Source organism: Bos indicus x Bos taurus, chromosome X (assembly GCF_003369695.1).
Source record: "Bos indicus x Bos taurus breed Angus x Brahman F1 hybrid chromosome X, Bos_hybrid_MaternalHap_v2.0, whole genome shotgun sequence".
NCBI lineage: Eukaryota > Metazoa > Chordata > Mammalia > Artiodactyla > Bovidae > Bos > Bos indicus x Bos taurus.
The window spans coordinates 13811108-13830208 of NC_040105.1; the positions used below are offsets into that span (position 1 = coordinate 13811108).

General features: G+C 41.7%; 1 protein-coding gene across 1 annotated transcript in view; it reads left to right on the top strand.

Annotated features, from left to right (window-relative positions):
- The window catches only part of GRPR (gastrin releasing peptide receptor), a 43644-nt gene extending 25985 nt beyond the window's left edge, over window positions 1–17659 (top strand). The window contains exons 2-3 of the mRNA XM_027534712.1: window positions 8922–9273; window positions 11136–17659. Of these exons, the coding sequence (XP_027390513.1) occupies window positions 8922–9273; window positions 11136–11525 (742 nt within the window). The 3' untranslated portion in view covers window positions 11526–17659. The remainder of the gene's footprint in view (window positions 1–8921; window positions 9274–11135) is intronic.
- The last annotated feature ends 1442 nt before the right edge of the window (window positions 17660–19101 follow it).

Here is a 19101-nt window from a genome sequence, read left to right on the forward strand (position 1 = left end):
AGCAGACTTGAAGAGGCAGAATATGAAATTTGTGTCTGTCTAGAAAGACACTATTTTCCCCATGGCTGTAGCAGGCAGGGAACAGACACCCTGATCCTTTCTTCGGGTTTCTTTCTTATTTCTAGTACCAGTGAAGGGGAGCAAAATTTGCCCCAAAATGTGCCTCATTGGCATAAAAATAATTTTAGACTTTTTTTTTTTAAAGAAATAGCACATATAGGAGAAGCTCTTAAAAACTGCATAGAAGTTACCCTGTTATAGGACATATTTACATTTATGAGGGAAATCTCCATTCTAAGGTGATCTTTCTCTTGGTACCAGGAAAAAGAGGATGACTCTGAATGTCTAGAAACTTATCAATGTAGAAGGTATGGATTTAAATCTATATAATGAGCTTGTTCTTATTTACTGTGCTCTGCCTGATAAACTCCTATTACTGGCTCCCCTATCTTTTTGTCTTTAGGTGGAGATGGTATTTAAGGCAATGGCTTGGGCCTTTTCAGGGAGTTACTCAGTTTTCTTGGGTCTCTCCCATGTTGTCAAGGAGATATGCATGCTTAGTTCCTCAGTCATGTCCAACTCTTTGCAACCTCATGGACAGTAGCCCGCCAGGCTCCTTTGTCCATGGGATTTCCCAGGCAAGAATACTGGAGTGGGTTGCCATTTCCTCCTCCAGGGGATCTTCCCGACCCAGGGATCGAACCCACGTCTCTTGTATCTGCTACATTGGCAGGCAGATTCTTTACCACTGAGGCACCTGGGAAGCCCCCAAAGAAGTATACATGTTGTTAAACTTGTTTGTTTTTGTCTTGTTAAGCTGTCTTTTATTACGGGGGTCTTAGTCAAGAACTTAGAAGGGTAGAGGGAAAATGATTTTTCCTTCCCCACACTTGAAAGCCCACGTTGTGTGGTTAATCTCAGGACCATCATTATAGGAAGCAGTAGGGCCTGGTGGTAGAGGCTTAGGGGACAGGCTGCATGGGCTCCAATCTTGTATCCAATGCTCAGCACTGATAGCCTTGGAAAACTTACTTCATGTCAGTTCTCTCATCTGTAAAAGAGCGATAATGTTAGTACCTGCCACATAGAACTGCTGTGAAGATAAAAAGCAACATTTTAAACAAAACTCGTAGCATAGTCACCTGATCCATATGAAATCTCTAATAAATTTTAGCTACTATTATTGTTTTTAACAAAATTGATCTAACTGAAAACCAGGTACAAAATGGTCTTGTTCCTCTGTAGTCTGTTATTAGAAAGAAATCCCCACTTGGTAGCTGCAGAGTAAGCCTTTGAAGGAAGTGAAGAGGTAGAAGTCTAACTACTTGCACCCCAGATATCTCTTCCATCTGCTGGAGGAATAAACAAAAATACCTTTATTGGGAAACAGAGCTTTCCTTCCATAATCAGAGGTAGAACTCTACATACAGGGAGGTGATCTCACTGACTTCAGCCCATACTAAAGAGCAAATGACTGATGTACACTCCCTTCCTCAAAGCAGGGCTTGATGTCAGGCAGACAGTGGCCTTCTACAGTGGGTGAACACAGTGGAGGGGAAATTTTGATTCACAGAGAAGTAACTTCAGGATTTTACTCAGAGGTGGTCCTACGTGGATCCACAATCTGTGTCATGGTCTCTTGGAAGAAAATGAGAAAAAGAAAAATCGTGATTACACTTTGTCGCACGGATCTTGATCCTCTGTCTTGGTCTGAGTTTAAAGCTCACTTCCTCCAGAGACAAGACAGTCTTCACTGCAGACTTAGGAAATCTTAGCTTATTAAGACCTTAGAAAATCTCCTGAAACCTTAGCTAAAGCTTCTGGAAAGTGTGTCTGGGGACATTGGGCCCCACAGTGGAGTTTACTTCTACTCTTATTTTTATTTAAAAATAAGGATGAATTAAAAGTGAATAGCTCACCCTGTCACTGAATTCACATCAGAGGATCCCTTGTCATGTGCAGCTGAGGCAGCAGGGGTGGGTGCCCACTGTGTACAAGTCTCTACAGCAACTTGACTCTTCCCGGCACTTTCCAGATAATGGTGAGGAACTGCAGACTGGCATCTGATTGTGCATGACCTAGTTTTAATTAACCTCCCTAAATGAGCACATAGCTTAAAAATAATACTGCCAAAGCAAAGCAGAGCAAAATAAAATCCAATAGACTGTAGATGATACTAAAACCACAAGTCCAAGAGAACAATATAAACATAACAGAGAAGACGCTTCCTTCATTCCTGGTGGAGACTCGAATTAGATATGACACATTCAATTACATTAAAATTATAATAAAGTCTTTCCGATGACAAAAGGACTATTATTAAAATATATAACACATTATTTTAAGATTGCTACTTTACTCTTAGCTCATCTTTTACAAACTCTATATTTTAATGTAAGTTTTCTCCCCAAGCTGTTTATGAATTCCTGTATAATACCCACCCACATTCCACAATGAACATTTCCTAGATTTTATTCTTGCTCTTTGTAGCATATATGTATGTAAAGTATATAATAATAATATATATCTACCATATATATATATATATATTTGTTTGTTTTGTTTTACTTTGCTGAACTCTAGAAAGTAAGGTACAAACATTCTGACCTTTCACTCCTAAGTATGTTTGTATATTTCCTAAGAACAAGGACACTCTTCTATATAACCCCAGTGCTGTTATCATACCCAGTGAAATTAACAATAATTCCTTCAGTTCAGTTCAGTCGCTCAGTCATGTCCGACTGTTTGCAACCCCATGGACAGCAGCACACCAAGCTTCCCTGTCCATCACCAACTCCTGAAGAAGTTTATACGTATGTATTCTATATATTGTGGAAAAACATTACTTGTTATATCTCTTTCACCTCCTTTAAGGTAGAATAGTAGCTCCCCTACATTCTTCTAAAACAATAATGTTGACTGTTTTGGTGAATCCAAGCTAGTTATCTACTAGAATGTGCCAGAATTGGATTTGTCTGATTGTTTCTTCATGGTAGATTCAGGTTAAAAATTGGAGGCAAGAACAGTTGTAGGCAATGCCATGTCTTTCCCATTGCATTGTATCAAGAGGCACAAGATCGCATATTGTCCCACTGTTGGTGATGGTAAGTTTGATCAGGGCCACATTATGAATTTCCTGGGCCCTTTGCACTTTTACCTTCATGGGATCCTTTCTCCGTAAAAAGCATAAAAATTTTTATTTTATAGTTGTATTGGCACAAAGATAACCATAATCCAAGATAGATTGTATTAAATTATTTTCTTCTGATTTTAAAAGGAATTAAGATATTCTATTGAGCCTCTAAAAATATCATGGGCCCCAGACCTATGCCTGTTCCACCTAATGGAGAAGTTCACCCTGGGTTTGACCACTTGATTAGAGGAGTAACCCCCAGACCTCCCCTACATAAAGGTACATTTTCCCTTTGTAATTAAGTAGTAATATGTGGGGAGCTCTTTGAGACTATGTGAGTATCTTGTTCCCCTAAACCTCTCCCTCAGTGGTTTTATCATTTTTGCCTGAATCAGTCATTACATTCAAGGTTGTAGGAGTTATATCCTATTCAGGGATGAGAATAGTGAAAGTGAAAGTATAGTCGCTCAGTCATGTCCGCCTCTTTGCGACCCCATGGACTGTAGCCCCCCAGGCTCCTCTGTCCATGGAGTTGGCTAGGCAAGAATACTGGAATGGATTGCCGTTTCCTTCTCCAAGGGATCTTCCCGACCCAGGGATGAGAATACTGAGGTTCCAAGAGTCTGTGATTTGTCTGAGATCATAAAACTAGTGGCTAGAATCACCATTAGGAACTAGGTCTCTGCTCCCCAATTCACAGTAGAGCCCTGAGGAAACTGAAGTATATTAAGAACGAGTGAAAAGAAGCACTGGAGTTTTTTGGTCCAGAGAGAAGAAGAGAAAAGGATGACTGTAATCTGTTACATACTTACAGATAACGGTTGGATGGGCACCAAGGAGCAGCAAGCTCTGCATTTGCAGAGTAATGGCTCAATGGAGGTAAGACTCCGTTGCTCTGGATTATAGTCATTTTACAAACCAGCTAATAATTGCCTCACATTTCTTCAGAAAAGTTCTTGGTGTTATTCTCAGGAGAAAATAAAGCCAAGGTTTAATAGTCTTGTCAAATCTTATTAGGTATTAGGATTCTAATTTAAATGCCGACACTGTATCAGTTACCCTAGAGACCTTTTAGTTCATTTTGTTTTCTCTTCACCTCAGCCCTCTCCAGGTAGCGTGCATTAGGATTGTAATGGAGGTTTTAAAATATTGTCATTCAACAATTCCTACAGACCTCGGTAGGTAATTATGAATACATAAGGGCTGAACTGCTGGATCCTTAAACATAAACAAACTGCCCGTGTTTGAATAAAAGACATACACTTCTGTGGGCAAAAGTTTCCAACCATGGGTGTGGGAGCCCACTACTTCCACTTGCCAAGAACCCCTTTGACACAATAATCTGGCACAGAGGACATTTTTGACCTTTCCAGTGTTTGCATAAGAAAAATGAAGCACAGATGTTTTCAGAAGTGGGAAGCACTTTCAGCCCCCTCTTATCAGAGGAGTGAATCGGTCAGTCTGTGGAAGAATGATTCTTACTAGGTGTGTGAAAGTTAATCTGTTGTCACTTATTTATGTGAAGTTGAAAATAAAAGACACATCTGCGAGTCACCTATCATTAATTTTAATTGATTAGCAAGTCATTGCTGAGCCTCTACTTTGAAATAAGTGGTATGCACAAGAGGGGACCTGGGGCATTTTCAATGATACAGAAGACAAGAAGAGGAGAAGATATAAACTTTTGACCTCAGAAACTTATGAAAAAATTATGTAGAAAAGACATGCCCATGGAAAGCTAGAAGCAATTGAAGGTAATGCAGAGGAAGCATAAAATGAGAAGAGTAAAATCAGACAAGTTAGAAGGAAAGGGAATCATCGATGTCTCGATTGGTCAGCAAAAGCTGTAAGATGGTACTTGTAAGCTGGAATTTGAAAAGATCGCCTTAAGATGAATGGAGCCTCTGGGATGGAGCATGAAGAAAGGAGGAGGCAAGAAAGTAATGGTGGATTTAGGAACTGGTCTGTGTCTTGAGAACAATTGAAAGTTGACAGCTCATTCTTTCAGAGGACAGCAAGCAGGGGATAATTTACGCAAAATGACCCTGGAAATAAAATCTGATGATAGCTTTAAATGACCAGCATGTCTAATTGTTCTAGATAAGGCTCTTTTGTTGATAGCGAATGGTGGCCACTTAAACCAACTCAAGTGAAAAGGGAACACGAGAATTTTAAGATTATAACAGGACACCTCTTGTACATTCAAAAGTAGTTCATGGGCCAGGAACCAAGGACCCTCTGTAGGACTCAGGGCCACATCATCTCAGCTTCTTCTTTTATGTTTCCCTCATTCTCCTTCTCTCACTCTACCTACTTTGGTTATTCATCTTGCCCTGATTGCTTCCTTGACATCATAACCTTTTATTTGTAGCATCTATGATTGACTGATTACATCCTCTCAATTTTTCAGTTTAAATGCTTAAGACAAAGAGAGGCTCTCTGGTAGCTGGCCAGACAGTTTATTGGCTGGTTTACAATATTGAGTATCCACCCTAGTTCAGCCGGCCATCACTCCTAAACAAGAACCACCCCTTGGGGATCTCCCTTCACTGGGAGCTCCAGGCAGAGCAGTCTAAACCAGAAGATATAGACTGATATGTTCCATGCTCTACAGAACCATTAGACTTCCAAGGAACATTTGGTATGTTACATACACATTTGTGAAATGGCTGATCTGTTTATCTCTAGGAAGAATTTACCCAGAGCATTCTTCTGAAAAAGCTGTAGTATCCTGAACAGACTTGGTTTAAATTGAATATTGACCTCACCACTTCTGAAACCATCTGCATTTCATTCAGTTTGTCACTGTAGAGTAGGGATAATAGCACCTACCTGTTAAAACGTAAGTGAGATCACGTAGATGCTATTCTCTGCCTGGCATAAGTCAAGAGCTTAGTGAATGGGATTTCCTTAATTTCTTTGAAATTTTATTAATATTCCATAACAAAATTGTTTGCAATGCATTTTTACTTATTTTTAAATTATACAAATGATATATGAATATTTTAAAGCAAACCCTAGATAGATATTATATTATTTCATTGGTAAATATTTTAGGGTGTGTTTTTAATAAAGTATTTTTAAAACAGAATCACAATACCACTATTAAACCCATTACATTAAAAATAATTCCTTGATATCACCAGTACTAAATCTGTATTTTATTTTCTTCAGTAGTCTCAAAAATGTCTTCTTACGGTTGTTTGATTTGGATCAGAATCCAAAAGAAGGGATTTCCCTGGTTGTCCAGTAGTTAGGACTTCTTGTTCTCGCTGCCAGGGGCCTGAGTTCGATCCCTGGTCAGGGAACTAAGATCCTACATGCTGCACAGCATGGCTGAAAAATAAACTAAATTTTAAATCACGCAAAAGGGGTCTACACATTGCGCTACTGATATCAGTCAGTCTGTAACCGTTCTCACTGCTTTTTTATGCCTTATATTTGTTGAAAAAAATGGGGTCATTATTCCTGTAGAATTTTCTGTTTCAGGATTTGACTGACTGCATTATCTAGCTGGTTCTTCTATCCCCACATTTCTTGAAAACTGGTACATAGATCCAGAGGCTAATTTAGATTTAGATTCAAATTATTTTTCTGACAAAGCAATCAAAGAAATGTTTTATACTATCTTACATGTTTTAAAAGTTGTGAATTTGAAATAGTAGCTCAATATCTCATGGCATTTTGCACTTAGGAATACAGGATTCCCAAGAGGGAAGGAGGGAAGCCATTCCCTCTGGCTTCCGCTTCATGCATGAGGGGATCACCTTCCCTTGGAGAGTTAATGGTACTTGTGACTACCCATTTATCTCCAATTGATTTACCTAAGATATCTTTAATTATATACATCTTTGGCTGAGGATGTTCACATATCTTTCATTAAAAATATCGATTCCTTTCCTTCATTTTAAATTAGAAATTAAAATGTTTGAAATTATTAGTGACTAGAGAAAGCACCACAGGACTTTTGAAATGTTTGTTTTTTAAATTGTTTTAAGTGCACAAATGCAAATTATGGATGGAAAATCACACGCAGGTATACTGAAGCAGGACAATAGTGTTGTTCTGGAGTGTTGGGGATATCTGATAAATAGTCTCCTCTTCTTCCCTACCTGAAGTGGGAACAGAGAACTAGATATAAAAATGAGACAGATGATGATAAAAAATAATTGCTTCTCCATCTGATAAAGCTGTTTGGAGACTGTGACCTAGGTCCACAGCAATAATGGACTTGCAGACACCAACCGCCTGTATCAGAGGCACCATTTTCCTAGTTAGGGGCACGTAGATAAGCACAGGCCAGGTTCCTTTTCTCAAACTCACACCCCCTTCCCTGGAGGGAGGCAGCAAGTGAGGGAGCGGTCAGGATGCAGCCAAGAATGGCAACTCAGTGGAGGTTTAGCCAACTTGGAAACAAGTGGAGATAACTGTACCTCTCTCACTGAAGGCCATGATACAAAAGAATATCAGAGGCCGAACCTGGTGTCAACACAGCATTTTTAGCATTGAACACTCACACGTAGATGGTTCCAACTCATGTCAACTTCTACACTATAGCAGCTCATGTGCAGTGGAACAAATGTTTGTACAGTGTGTGCAGATCTTGATAGATACCAAGATAGATAAAGACCCAGTCTTTGCCCACCAGAAGTTCATCTTTTAGTGGGTTCTCAGACAAATGGGCCCAAAATAGGTGTGTGGCCCACTGTGGTAGGTGTTGTATGGGTAGCTGGCAACCTCCAGACGTCAGCTCCTTCCAGGTCCACTTCAGCTTTCAAGCTATGGTCATGCTCTTCTTGGGCACTTCCTGCCCAGAGACAGAACCAGGTAGCAATTGAGATCACCCTCTTTTGGGTGGCCCCAGCCAGTAACCAAGCAAGGTGGTGCTACAAGGGCTTGGCCATTTCCACTGAGATAGGACTCCCCCACTGGGCAATCTTTGCTTCTGAGCTTCCCATTGGGCTGGTGCAGGGTCACCAGCTGTCACAGTTACCGGGACTGAGAAATTTCCTGGGATGTAGGACTTCCAGTGCTAAAACTGGGAAATGCCCAGGGAAACTTGGATGGTTGGTCACTTTGGCTGGTGTACACCTTATCAGGTCTGCCTCAGGGTCTGACAGCTCCCTCTGCCCAGTCCTGCCTCCTCCCCTTTCCCCATACGTGTTCATCAACAATAAACTCTTTGTCCTCCTGACTTCATCTCAGTGTCTGCTCCCCAGAGCTCTACCTGCATACTGCAAGAGAAGATAAGGCCGAAAGAGAGTAGGAGGGCAGGGGAACAATTAGTTTGATAATTACAGCGATGCATCTGTGTATAACTTTTTCAGCGAACTATGTGTTCTTCAACCTTTGAGAAAGAAAAGAGGTGTCTGTAAATACTCAGTGACTAAAGTTTCCTAAACTGCATTTAAATACTCAAAATGAAAGCTTTGCCCAAAAAACAAAAAGCAACCAACCGTCTTGTTCCAGTGTCCTTTGTTAAACAAGCTCTGTTATTCATTTCTGTGATTTAAGAAAATAAAAGAAGCTTCAGCTTTTCTGAGAAGTATTCTTAAAATCAAGAGAGAATGGGGAGAGGGGGACATCCTTCAGAGCCGGGCTAGGATGAGGTGAGCAACGAGCTTGGTGGGCAGCATTTAAGGAGGCGCTCACTATGAGTTCAGAGTTGGCCTTGGGATGACCTTTCTTAAAGTATCGCACCTTAGGGGCCTCCCTGGCCTTGCCCTAGTCCAGATCCTGGCTTCCAGTTGGTAATAGTATTAAGCAACTTCCCTCTTTTCTGCCCCAGGTACAAAGCCATCGTGCGGCCAATGGATATCCAGGCCTCCCATGCCCTGCTGAAAATCTGCCTCAAAGCTGCACTGATCTGGATTGTCTCCATGCTGCTGGCCATCCCAGAGGCCGTGTTTTCTGACCTACATCCCTTCCATGAGGAAAGCACCAACCGGACCTTCATTAGCTGTGCCCCATACCCACACTCTAATGAGCTGCATCCCAAAATCCACTCCATGGCTTCCTTCCTGGTCTTCTACATCATCCCACTGTCGATCATCTCTGTTTACTACTATTTCATCGCCAGAAATCTGATCCAGAGTGCCTACAATCTCCCCGTGGAAGGGAATATACATGTCAAGAAGCAGGTGGGTGCTTAGGAGTAATTCATTTCCTCCTTGGGGATTCGATCCCTTGCTTATGTGTAGGACTCCATTGACAAGTTCCATATTTAGGTGGTCCTGCTGCCTGATTCTACAGTAGAAGAGGTGAGTGATCTGTGGCCAGATGGTAAACAGAGGCTCCTAGCTGCAGAAGACTCAGCATTCAGATGTCCCTTAGAATCTTGTTCTTTTACTTAAGGCTAGGTTTAGTGAGGTGCTGAGAACCTGAAAGCTTTGGAGTATGGGTTTGTTTCTGAGAAAAATCTGAAAAACATGTTGCTGCTGCTAAGTTGCTTCAGTCGTGTCCGACTCTGTGCGACTCCATAGACGGCAGCCCACCAGGCTCCCCCGTCCCTGGGATTCTCCAGGCAAGAACGCTGGAGTGGGTTGCCATTTCCTTCTCCAATGCATGAAAGTGAAAAGTGAAAGTGAAGTCGCTCAGTCATGTCCGACTCTGTGCAACCCCATGGACTGCAGCCTACCAGGCTCCTCCGTCCATGGGATTTTCCAGGCAAGAGTACTGGAGTGGGGTGCCATTGCCTTCTCCAAAAAAAAAAAAAAGCATGTTAGTGTTTTTTAAAAGATAAAATGTAGTGTCTCAGAGGATGTGCCTGCTTTAAACTCCAGTCGCATTCTTTGGGTAGGAAGAGGGTCACCATATGTGATAAGGCAGAAAGGGCTGGAAAATGAGGGTGGTTGAAGAAAAAGAAGTAGTTTGATTAAGATGGGTTCACATTGATTTGAGTTCAAATCCAGGCTTCCTGACCTACTCATTTACCCTCTCTGAGTTTCTTACCCATGATGAGGGTAATAACCCTTATATTAGAAGGCTGTTGGAGGATGACAAGAGGAGCATATATACCCCCAGGTGGTCCAGAATGCAGGATGCCCTCCATCTCTGTTAGCCTCTCTTCCCCAGTCCCCCATCACCCCCATAATCTCATCCTGAGGTATAAATGGTAGAAACCACGGACTCTGGCTTTCTCCTCTGTGGCAATTTTGGCCTTCTAGTCCAAATGTAGATCGAGTGGTATTTATGATGGAAAGACAGAAAGACTCTCCCCTCATTTAAAATGTGTAGCCGACTTAGTTGGAGGCTTCACCTCTAAAATTCTCTTTTTTTTTCCACTCAATTATGGGGGGAAAGCAGCAGTCCTCAGTGAAACTCTCTCCCTGCTTGAAGGAGCTCTCAGTGGAGAACATTCATTGTATACCAAATTCTTGAAGGAGAATGATGTTTCCTCTTGCCGTAGCAAAGTGAGTTGGGAACAGAAGGAGAAGCTCAGCCCGCTTTTGTTTGAGACTCTTCCTATATTATATAGGTTAGAAATAACTTGAGATTAAAAAAAAAAAGTAATAGGCAGTTATCTTAGTTTGGCCAATGGGGAAGAACAAAGCTTGGTCCTTTTTTAAGCATCAGAGGGAAGAAGAAATTATTAACTGTGGAGCCAAGGAAGACATGAAGTCATATGGCTGATAACTGCACCAATGCCCTCCTGAGGAAAAAGAGGGCACTTACTAGAATTTCATTGTGCAGTCCACTCAAGTGTGTAATCAACTTTGTTTAAAGAGCTGCTCTCACTGTACTCTGCTCATTCATTTCTGCTTCCTGGCATTTGCCTTTTTGTGTTTCTGACTGTTTTCTTTTTCTGTCTGTTTCTATTGCTTTTCTCTCCTCTGTTTCTCTTCTCTTCTCTCTCCTATGGAACTCATTTTCTGGGCCTTGTGAGCTCGTCCATTTCCCTAATGCATTTTCCCCTTCTTTTTCTCTGCCCACATCTTTGTCTCTGCATCCCCCACCCTGTCCCTTGGTCCCTCTGTCTCTCTGCGTGTGACTCTGTCCTCAGATCGAATCCAGGAAGCGCCTGGCCAAGACAGTGCTGGTGTTCGTGGGCCTCTTTGCCTTCTGCTGGCTCCCCAACCATATCATCTACCTGTATCGCTCCTACCACTACTCCGAGGTGGACACCTCCATGCTCCACTTCATCACCAGCATCTGCGCCCGCCTTCTGGCCTTCACCAACTCCTGCGTGAACCCTTTTGCCCTCTACCTGCTGAGCAAGAGTTTCAGGAAGCAGTTCAACACCCAGCTCCTCTGCTGCCGGCCTGGCCTGATGAGCCGGTCTCACAGTGCCGGCAGAAGTACCAGCTGCATGACCTCCTTCAAGAGCACCAACCCCTCCGCCGCCACCTTCAGCCTCATCAATGGAAACATCTGTCACGAGGGGTATGTCTAGACTCATCCTTGACCCTGCCCCCCTGGTTTTGCTTTATGGCTGGTGAGGAGCCCTTGTTTTGCTGGTTGTCTCTGTACCCTCCGAAGACCCTTTGGCAGGCTTGTGAGTGATCTGGGTGGGTAGAGGAGAGGCCCAAATGGGTCACTTGGAAGGCCTATCACGGCTTGCATTTTCCATTTCAACTTGTGGACGCTGCTTCGAAGGTAGAACAAACTTTCCCTTTTTAAGAAAAGGGAACAAATAGGAAATCTTTATTTTAAGCATTAAACCCAGATATACAGATGTGCTCAACTAAGTCAGAGAAACTGCCTGAACAACCAGATTTATATAGCAGAGAAGTTGCACACTGACTGCTTTCTGAAAAACTGCCCCTTGCCATTTCTTTAAGCAGAAGCGAGTGCTTTATGAATGTGATTTGAGTCATTTTTTCAGGAATATTTATAATCACAAACCAAGGGACTTATTTTTACACTTGTAATGGGAAAAGCCAACCCTCGGAGAGTCCCATGTATAAAGGACAGTCCCCAAATTGATAACACTGGAAGCCAATTTCAAACAAATCCCTGAGTTTCGATTATTTTTAAAAGACATAGCTGAGGATATAGGAAAAACACTCACCACATCATTTTAAGGCAAAAACACAACCAAACACACTGACACATATATCAAACCCACATGTGCCTGTGGAGTGACAGCTCTGACTCAGTGCAGGTCCTTTTTGCTATTACCCAGTTATAATCATCTGTGGTGCCATTACCATATTAGAGAAATCCTTTGGCTGGGGGGTGGGTGGGATTGATTATGTTATTTATTCATCAAAAATTTATAAAGATGCATAATAAGTATTTATTTTAGGCATATAGGTTTTCAGCCAACTGTATTGACGTCTATTTGGCTGTCCTTGTCTGCTACGCTGAAGAATGTGAGACGAAAAGGATCATATTGGAGTGGAAATAGAAACATGTTTACATTTAATGTCTGCTTTAGGTAAAGTCTGTGGCAGGAAATGAATTCAATGTCAGTAATATATGTTTCAGTCTCAGTATGTGTGAGAAAGTTGTAGGGGTCTCAGGTTTAAGAACTGACTGAAAGACAGATATATATACATTAAGTTTCTACTTATGAAGTATATTTATAAAACAGCCCATGTACAGGAAAATACTGGATTTAAATCTCCTTTGTTTTCCAACTGAGTAAAAGGATTTGACTCTCTTACTTTAGAAACCCTGAATCAAGTTTTTCTTTACTCAAGGATAGGCCAATTCTGCTAGGTTGCAAATGTGTTAACCCACTTTCAGATGAATCCAAATTCTGCAAATGTGCCCTCATGTGTAGCCCTCACACACTAAGACAGTTTTAGTTCCGTTTCTCTATCCAGGTGAGATAGAAGAGCCAGCTCTCTTTTCCACATGGCGTATTTCATAAGATTTTTGTTTCAGCTTAGGAGCTGGGACCAAGACTGTTGTCAAGATCCGTACCTATAATTGTGTTAGCTGGAATGAACCTCTGCACTTCTGTTTGCCACATGCACTTATATAGTGTACACACCTGCTTTCCTGGCACTCCATATTACATGGGGCCATTTGAAAAGAAGACAGGTAGTGTAGCTGAAAGAACCAAGATTTTTAGCTTGATGTCCCAGCTCTGTCTCTAGTCATGTATGTGTGTGTGTGTATATATAGATATGAGTATCATTTTTTAAAATCTCTAGAATGAGAAGACAGTTCCACCTATTGCTAAGATCCTCTGAGCCCCATCATCTCTAGGTCTGTCTCTAAAGCATGTATGTAACCACCTGCCCGCATTTGTCCTGCCTCTGCCACCTTTGCAACAATTCCTCTTGAGAAATCCAATCCTACGCCATTCTACACGCATGTTCACATTAGTGGAGTGGAAGGAGATAGAGAATTCCATCGCTTGGAATAATCTGTATGAATGACGTCCCATTAGCTTGCTGTATTTTGTAATTAGAGCTGAAAGAGACAGTAGAAAACACATTACTTGATCTCCTCATTGTGCAAAGAGTACTCTTCCTGTTCACAGTTCTTCACCCTCCATGCACCTGTTATCTTGAACTGCTGCTCACAGTTTTACCCTTAGCTTTCTTCAAAACTCTTGAGTCTAAGTGACTCCATACCTAGTTAGTTGCTAAAGTGTCTGTTTTCCTAGCATGACTTGTTCAAGCATCTCTGATCTACCTGCTTCCAAAGATGTTTTGGGAGTAGGACTTATCTTAATGCCTCCAGTTAACATCATAGGCATAGACTTTGGCTTCCTTTCTAGCTTCTGAATAAACAGAAGATTGATATCTAGCTCTAGCTATGTGTTCTTAGGCAAATCTTATCACCTCTTTGAGACTCTTGAATGAAAAGGTTGGAGGAGGTCTTTGCCAGACAGTGACCTATAGGACTGGTCACATTATTTTGTGAATCAACTGATGACGCCAGCCTTCTCAGTGGAATGAACTCAGCCAGGCCCTTCTCTAGAGAAGTCAAATTTTTATTTTACCTCCAGAACCTAAAATCACAGTGTGAGACACCCAAGCCCCCATGCGGTATCACGTCTGTGTTAGGGTTTAGCATGGCAGGGGCTGGAGCTAAGACATTTCACGCCTGGCTTCCAAAGATAATCACGTTTAGCACTATGTCTTTGGTGAGGAGGGAAAAAAATCAATTTTGGCTGTAGAAAACCATCTGTGTTTATTCAATTGACAGACACTACCTTTCAATCTATCTTAAATTGAGCCTCCCCGAGGCAGGCAGCTCAACAGTGATAGATTAAGCAATAAACAAAGCAATCTTCCCACCAAGGGCTGCTGCAGGCAGGGATTTTCCAGAGCAAGATGGTCCTCCCTGCCCTGCGCAGACAAGGCCCCGCCTTGTCATTGACATGATGATTCCCCATAAATGTGAATGGCCAAATCCTCTTCTTCTAACTGCCCTCACGCTCCCCCACTGAACATGATCTTCTGCCTCATTAACAAGCCCTGGATTTCCCTGCTTTGCTCCACAGTTTGGTTTCCTCTAGAAGGATGGAGAAACCTTGGATAAACAAACAGTTTAGAGACTCCTTCGCACAAACCAAGTTCAGCTTGTTATGAAAATATACATTGAATAGAAATAAATGAACTTACCCACAGGGCCCACTTAAGTTAAAAGTCTTCATTTGTGCCCAAAGTGGCAGCCAGTTATTGCTTTTGGAGTCTATTCATGTGCCAAGTAGCTTTTGATAATAGTGATTAGCTTTGTTTGGGGACTACAAGAATGACATCCTCAATCTATGGACTGCTAAATCAAGATAGCTAAATCATTTTTCCCAGGAGCCAGGTAGAAACAATGCTCTGGTGACCTGACTGTATAAGAGTGGTATAATTGTACAAACTCTTGTGATTAGATGGGGAGGTACAAACTTTCTTGCCATTTGTGACCTTCACACCCACACCAGGAAGGAGCTGTCATCACAGAGTAGTTTAGAATTAACCCTGGGTTGTTGGGCAGAATGAAACACATTTGGCCTATTTGTCTAATATTTGACTGAATTTTCATAAAATGGATTAACAGATGAAAACAAAGGAATTAGTCACTCCCCTGGGACCAAACTTTGTGTGAGCTAGTCAATGAAACCAAGCCCTAACAAACTCTACTTCATTCTGAATCTAGATGGTCATTTCTCTAAGCCCCCACCTCAACAACCACCTCCTGCCCCACAGGCCCAACACAAACACAATCATCATATCAAGCAATCTCTTACCATGATTTTGGCCTTCAAAAACACCCATTTTTAGGTGAGGGCTAAGCATTAACTGGCAGTCAACAGATTGCACACTGAGAACAAGCTTTTCTCATGTGAAAGTTGACATCAGAAATGCATTCGGTGGAATTTATCTAAATTTCTAAAAAGTTTCAGAAATCCTCAGTTGAAGTATTACATATCCACAATTAATTCAAAAAAGGCTTTGCAGTGACCTAGTGTTCATGGTCTGTAAAGCACTTTTATACTCATTGACTCATCTTATCCAAGCCTTTGTTGCTGGCCAGAGAGCTGCTGTACATCCTTTCCTGTGGAAATTTGTAAAGGACATTGACTCGTGACCGTCCACGATTAGATTAAAAGGCCTAGGGAACTATGAGGCTGAAGCATGAACCTGGCTATTGGCCCACACTGATGTTCAGAAAGGTGATTTCATGTGGTTCGATGTAATGTGATCTCATTCATTCTCATGGCCCGTTCTGTGCCTATTGAAGAACAGCTGATCATTGCCACCCATTTTACAGGACAGTCTCTTGCCCAAGTGAGTCTATTTAACTTGGCACAAGGGAGTGAGTGGTTTCATCACTGGTTGCCTCAAGAGAGGCATACTACTTGGAACAGCATTCTCCATCTGAATGGAGTTCTGCCATTCTAGAAGTGCTGGAAGGAAGGGGCTCAACTTCCCCGGGCCCCAAGGATGTGTCACATGCAGTGCTGAGCACATTGCTGTTCATCCTCACCAGCACCTTGAAGAACATTCAGAAGATGAAGCCGAGGTGCAGGGGGACTGATTCACGGCTCCAGGGCCACCTGGAACAACTGAATGACAGAGCATTAACCTGGGCCTGCCTCTGTCTTATGTCCTCATCTGTTCAACTGCTCAGTGTTGCTCCCCAAATCCAGGCCACATGAGAAGTTTGTTCATGGAACCTCATAGACCCACTCTGCATTTTGTCTAAAGGCCTGAACTAGTGATAATGTCAAGTAATATACAATAAGGGCACCAAAGATGTTTGTAAGCACGTAAGTTAAGGACAGAAGCTGAAGCACAGCACAAAATAAGTGGGCAAGGAAGTCCGTTAGCTCAGTTGCCCCCAGAGACACAATTCAGTTGCAGTTGGTGGCCCTGGTTCTGTGACTTACTGAGGAGGAGAAAACCTTGGTGAAGGGCCATGTTCACAGAGAGCACCCCAGTGAGAGTAGTCAGTCCAGGCATCCTTCTTCAGATCAGGGTTAGTTGAGGAAAAGGTGTCAGGAAGAGGTAGAGCCACTTACTTTCCCCAAGAAAGAGTAAAACATGACAGTGGATGGTTCCTGAAGTCTGGAGACACCGGCCACATGAATAGCCTTGAATACAAAACTATCTCCTGGACTAAGGGACCACGTCGTGGGCTCAGATGTGGACCTGGGTGTCTGGGTGCCTGACCTTAAGGGCCCTGTTATAATCCCAGATGCCTCTGCCTCTCTGCTGTCTCTCAGCTCGTGTTCTAGAAGATAAGATTATTTTCCTTTTCCCCTCAAATTTAAATTTCATTCCCAGAGCCATATAGTGCCATGGAAGGACGCACATAATTTTATGGTCTTTTAAAAGGACCATTTTAATGGACAGTAAAACCTCACACATTCAACACCTGATTAACTCCCAGACAAGCTTGAAAATTTTGGTATAATCCAGGATTTCAGTGTTCAGACTGCATTATATAATTGGGCCTGTAGTGAATCCAGATTTTTCATCACTTTACTTCAATTTTAGCTATTGATATTGACAACATTAAGGAAGTTAAACTCATTTTCTTAAAGAAAAATTTTTTCCTGTAATTTTGGCTTAACTGATTAAAACATGACGTTTTTGCATCTGAGTCAACAGGGTTTTGGTAATAAAATTTGTTTAAATGGTCAATTCAGTGAGTTGTAAAAATATCTGGCACAAACTTATTTAATGTCATTTTCTGTTTTGTTTTAAATATTAGATTCATATTTTGTAAATTATAATTGTACTTGTTACTCTTAACTGTAAATATTTATTGCATTAAAAACGTGCACTGTATTAAATAACTCAGAACAAGTATAAATAATGTCATGGCTTGGCTTTGCCTAGACTCCTAAGAGTAATGAATTATTTATAAGAAATTCACAATAATAATATAAATGATTCAGATCCTTTTAAATGTGCAAACTTAACTGTGTGACCTTGTAAAATTCTATCTATGAAGCGTGCTCATTAATTGTACTCTTATTTTTCAAGAAATGTTCCCAGTGCTTCTATTACATTGTACCTGGCCTGTATAACATTAAGTCAAATCCAATGTAGTAAGCTGAATATTCAAGTCACAGAAGATAAGAAATGTGTTTTGTTTCTTAATATAATAAAGCATAATTTATGAAATGGACCGATGCATGTATGCAGTGTTCAATAAAAACATAGCTGTTGCATGAGTGTAGTCTGTGGCTATACGCCCCAGAGTTCCTTGGTTCCAGAACCATCTACATCAGAAGCACCCAAATCAACTCCTATTGACTTTGGAACATCTGAGGATGTGGCCTAAAAATCAGCATTTTAAAACACCCTAGGAGACTCCTTAGAACATGAGAGTTTTGTTTCATTAAATGTCTAAAATATATATATTTAACTTTTGAAGAAGTAAGCTGGTCTCATGATTCAAAATTGAAAGCACAGAAAGGAAATCAGTGAGAAGACACTAGGCTACTGCAGTCCGCTATCCTCACGGTCAGCATCCATCATCACCTTCCTCCAAAGGGTGGCCACTGTTATTAGCGTCTTACGTGTGTATACTCCAGGACATTATGTATGCATATGAAAATAAACACAAATGTGTGTTTTCCAGCATCCCACCACTATTTGACATTTTAGAGAAACCATAGCATATTATACTTGGGCTTCCCTGGTGGCTCAGCTGGTAAAGAATCACCTGCAGTGTGGGAGACCTGGGTTTGATCCCAGGGTTGGGAAGGTTCCCTGGAGAAGGGAACAGCTACTCACTCCAGCATTCTGGCCTGGGGAATTCCATGGACTGAATAGTCCATGGGGTCGCAAAGAGTCGGACATGACTGAGTGACTTTCACTTTCACTTTAATATTATAGGCATTGTTTGGTCCCTTGCTTACTTCACCTCACACCTATCTTGGCAATCTTTCCATATCATTATATAAAGTTCTTCCTCCTTCTTTCTTACACCTATAGAGTATCTTCTAATTTATTTGTCCAGTCTATCACTGATGAACATTGAAGTTGTTTCCATTATTTTGCTGTTATGAACATTGTTACAGTGAATAACATATATAATTTCATGTATGGACAAGTGTTACTCCAGGGGAAAAAAAAATCCTAAACGTAGAATCGTGGAACCAGAGACCAATGTATCTTAATAATTTTGACAGTTATTCCAAATTTTTCTCCTTAGGGCTTGAATACCAAAGTTTGAGAGCCTCTGTTTTCTGGGATAATCCTAACCATCAGAGACCAGGAAAGCAGCAAAGAAACGACAAAACAGCTGGCAGCAAGTGGGGGCTGTCCATGCTCCCTGCACCCTAGGTGAGAAGGGGTAACCAGGCATGCCCACCAGGTATAGTCAGCCAGTTCCTGGAGGGGCGCATTGGCACCCAGGTCTGGGGGCTGCGGATTGCAGGGGATGTGTAACCATGGGACCATCCTGGAGGAAGGCGCACCATTTCCCCTGCCGTATAGCACTTACAACTCCCTGTTAAATTGTAAGTGCTCTCTGAAAGTGTCAGTGCTTTAAATCGCTAAAAGTCATGATTCACTTTCGTGCCTGAAGTAGACTCTGTGTCTCTAGTGTCCCTGGAT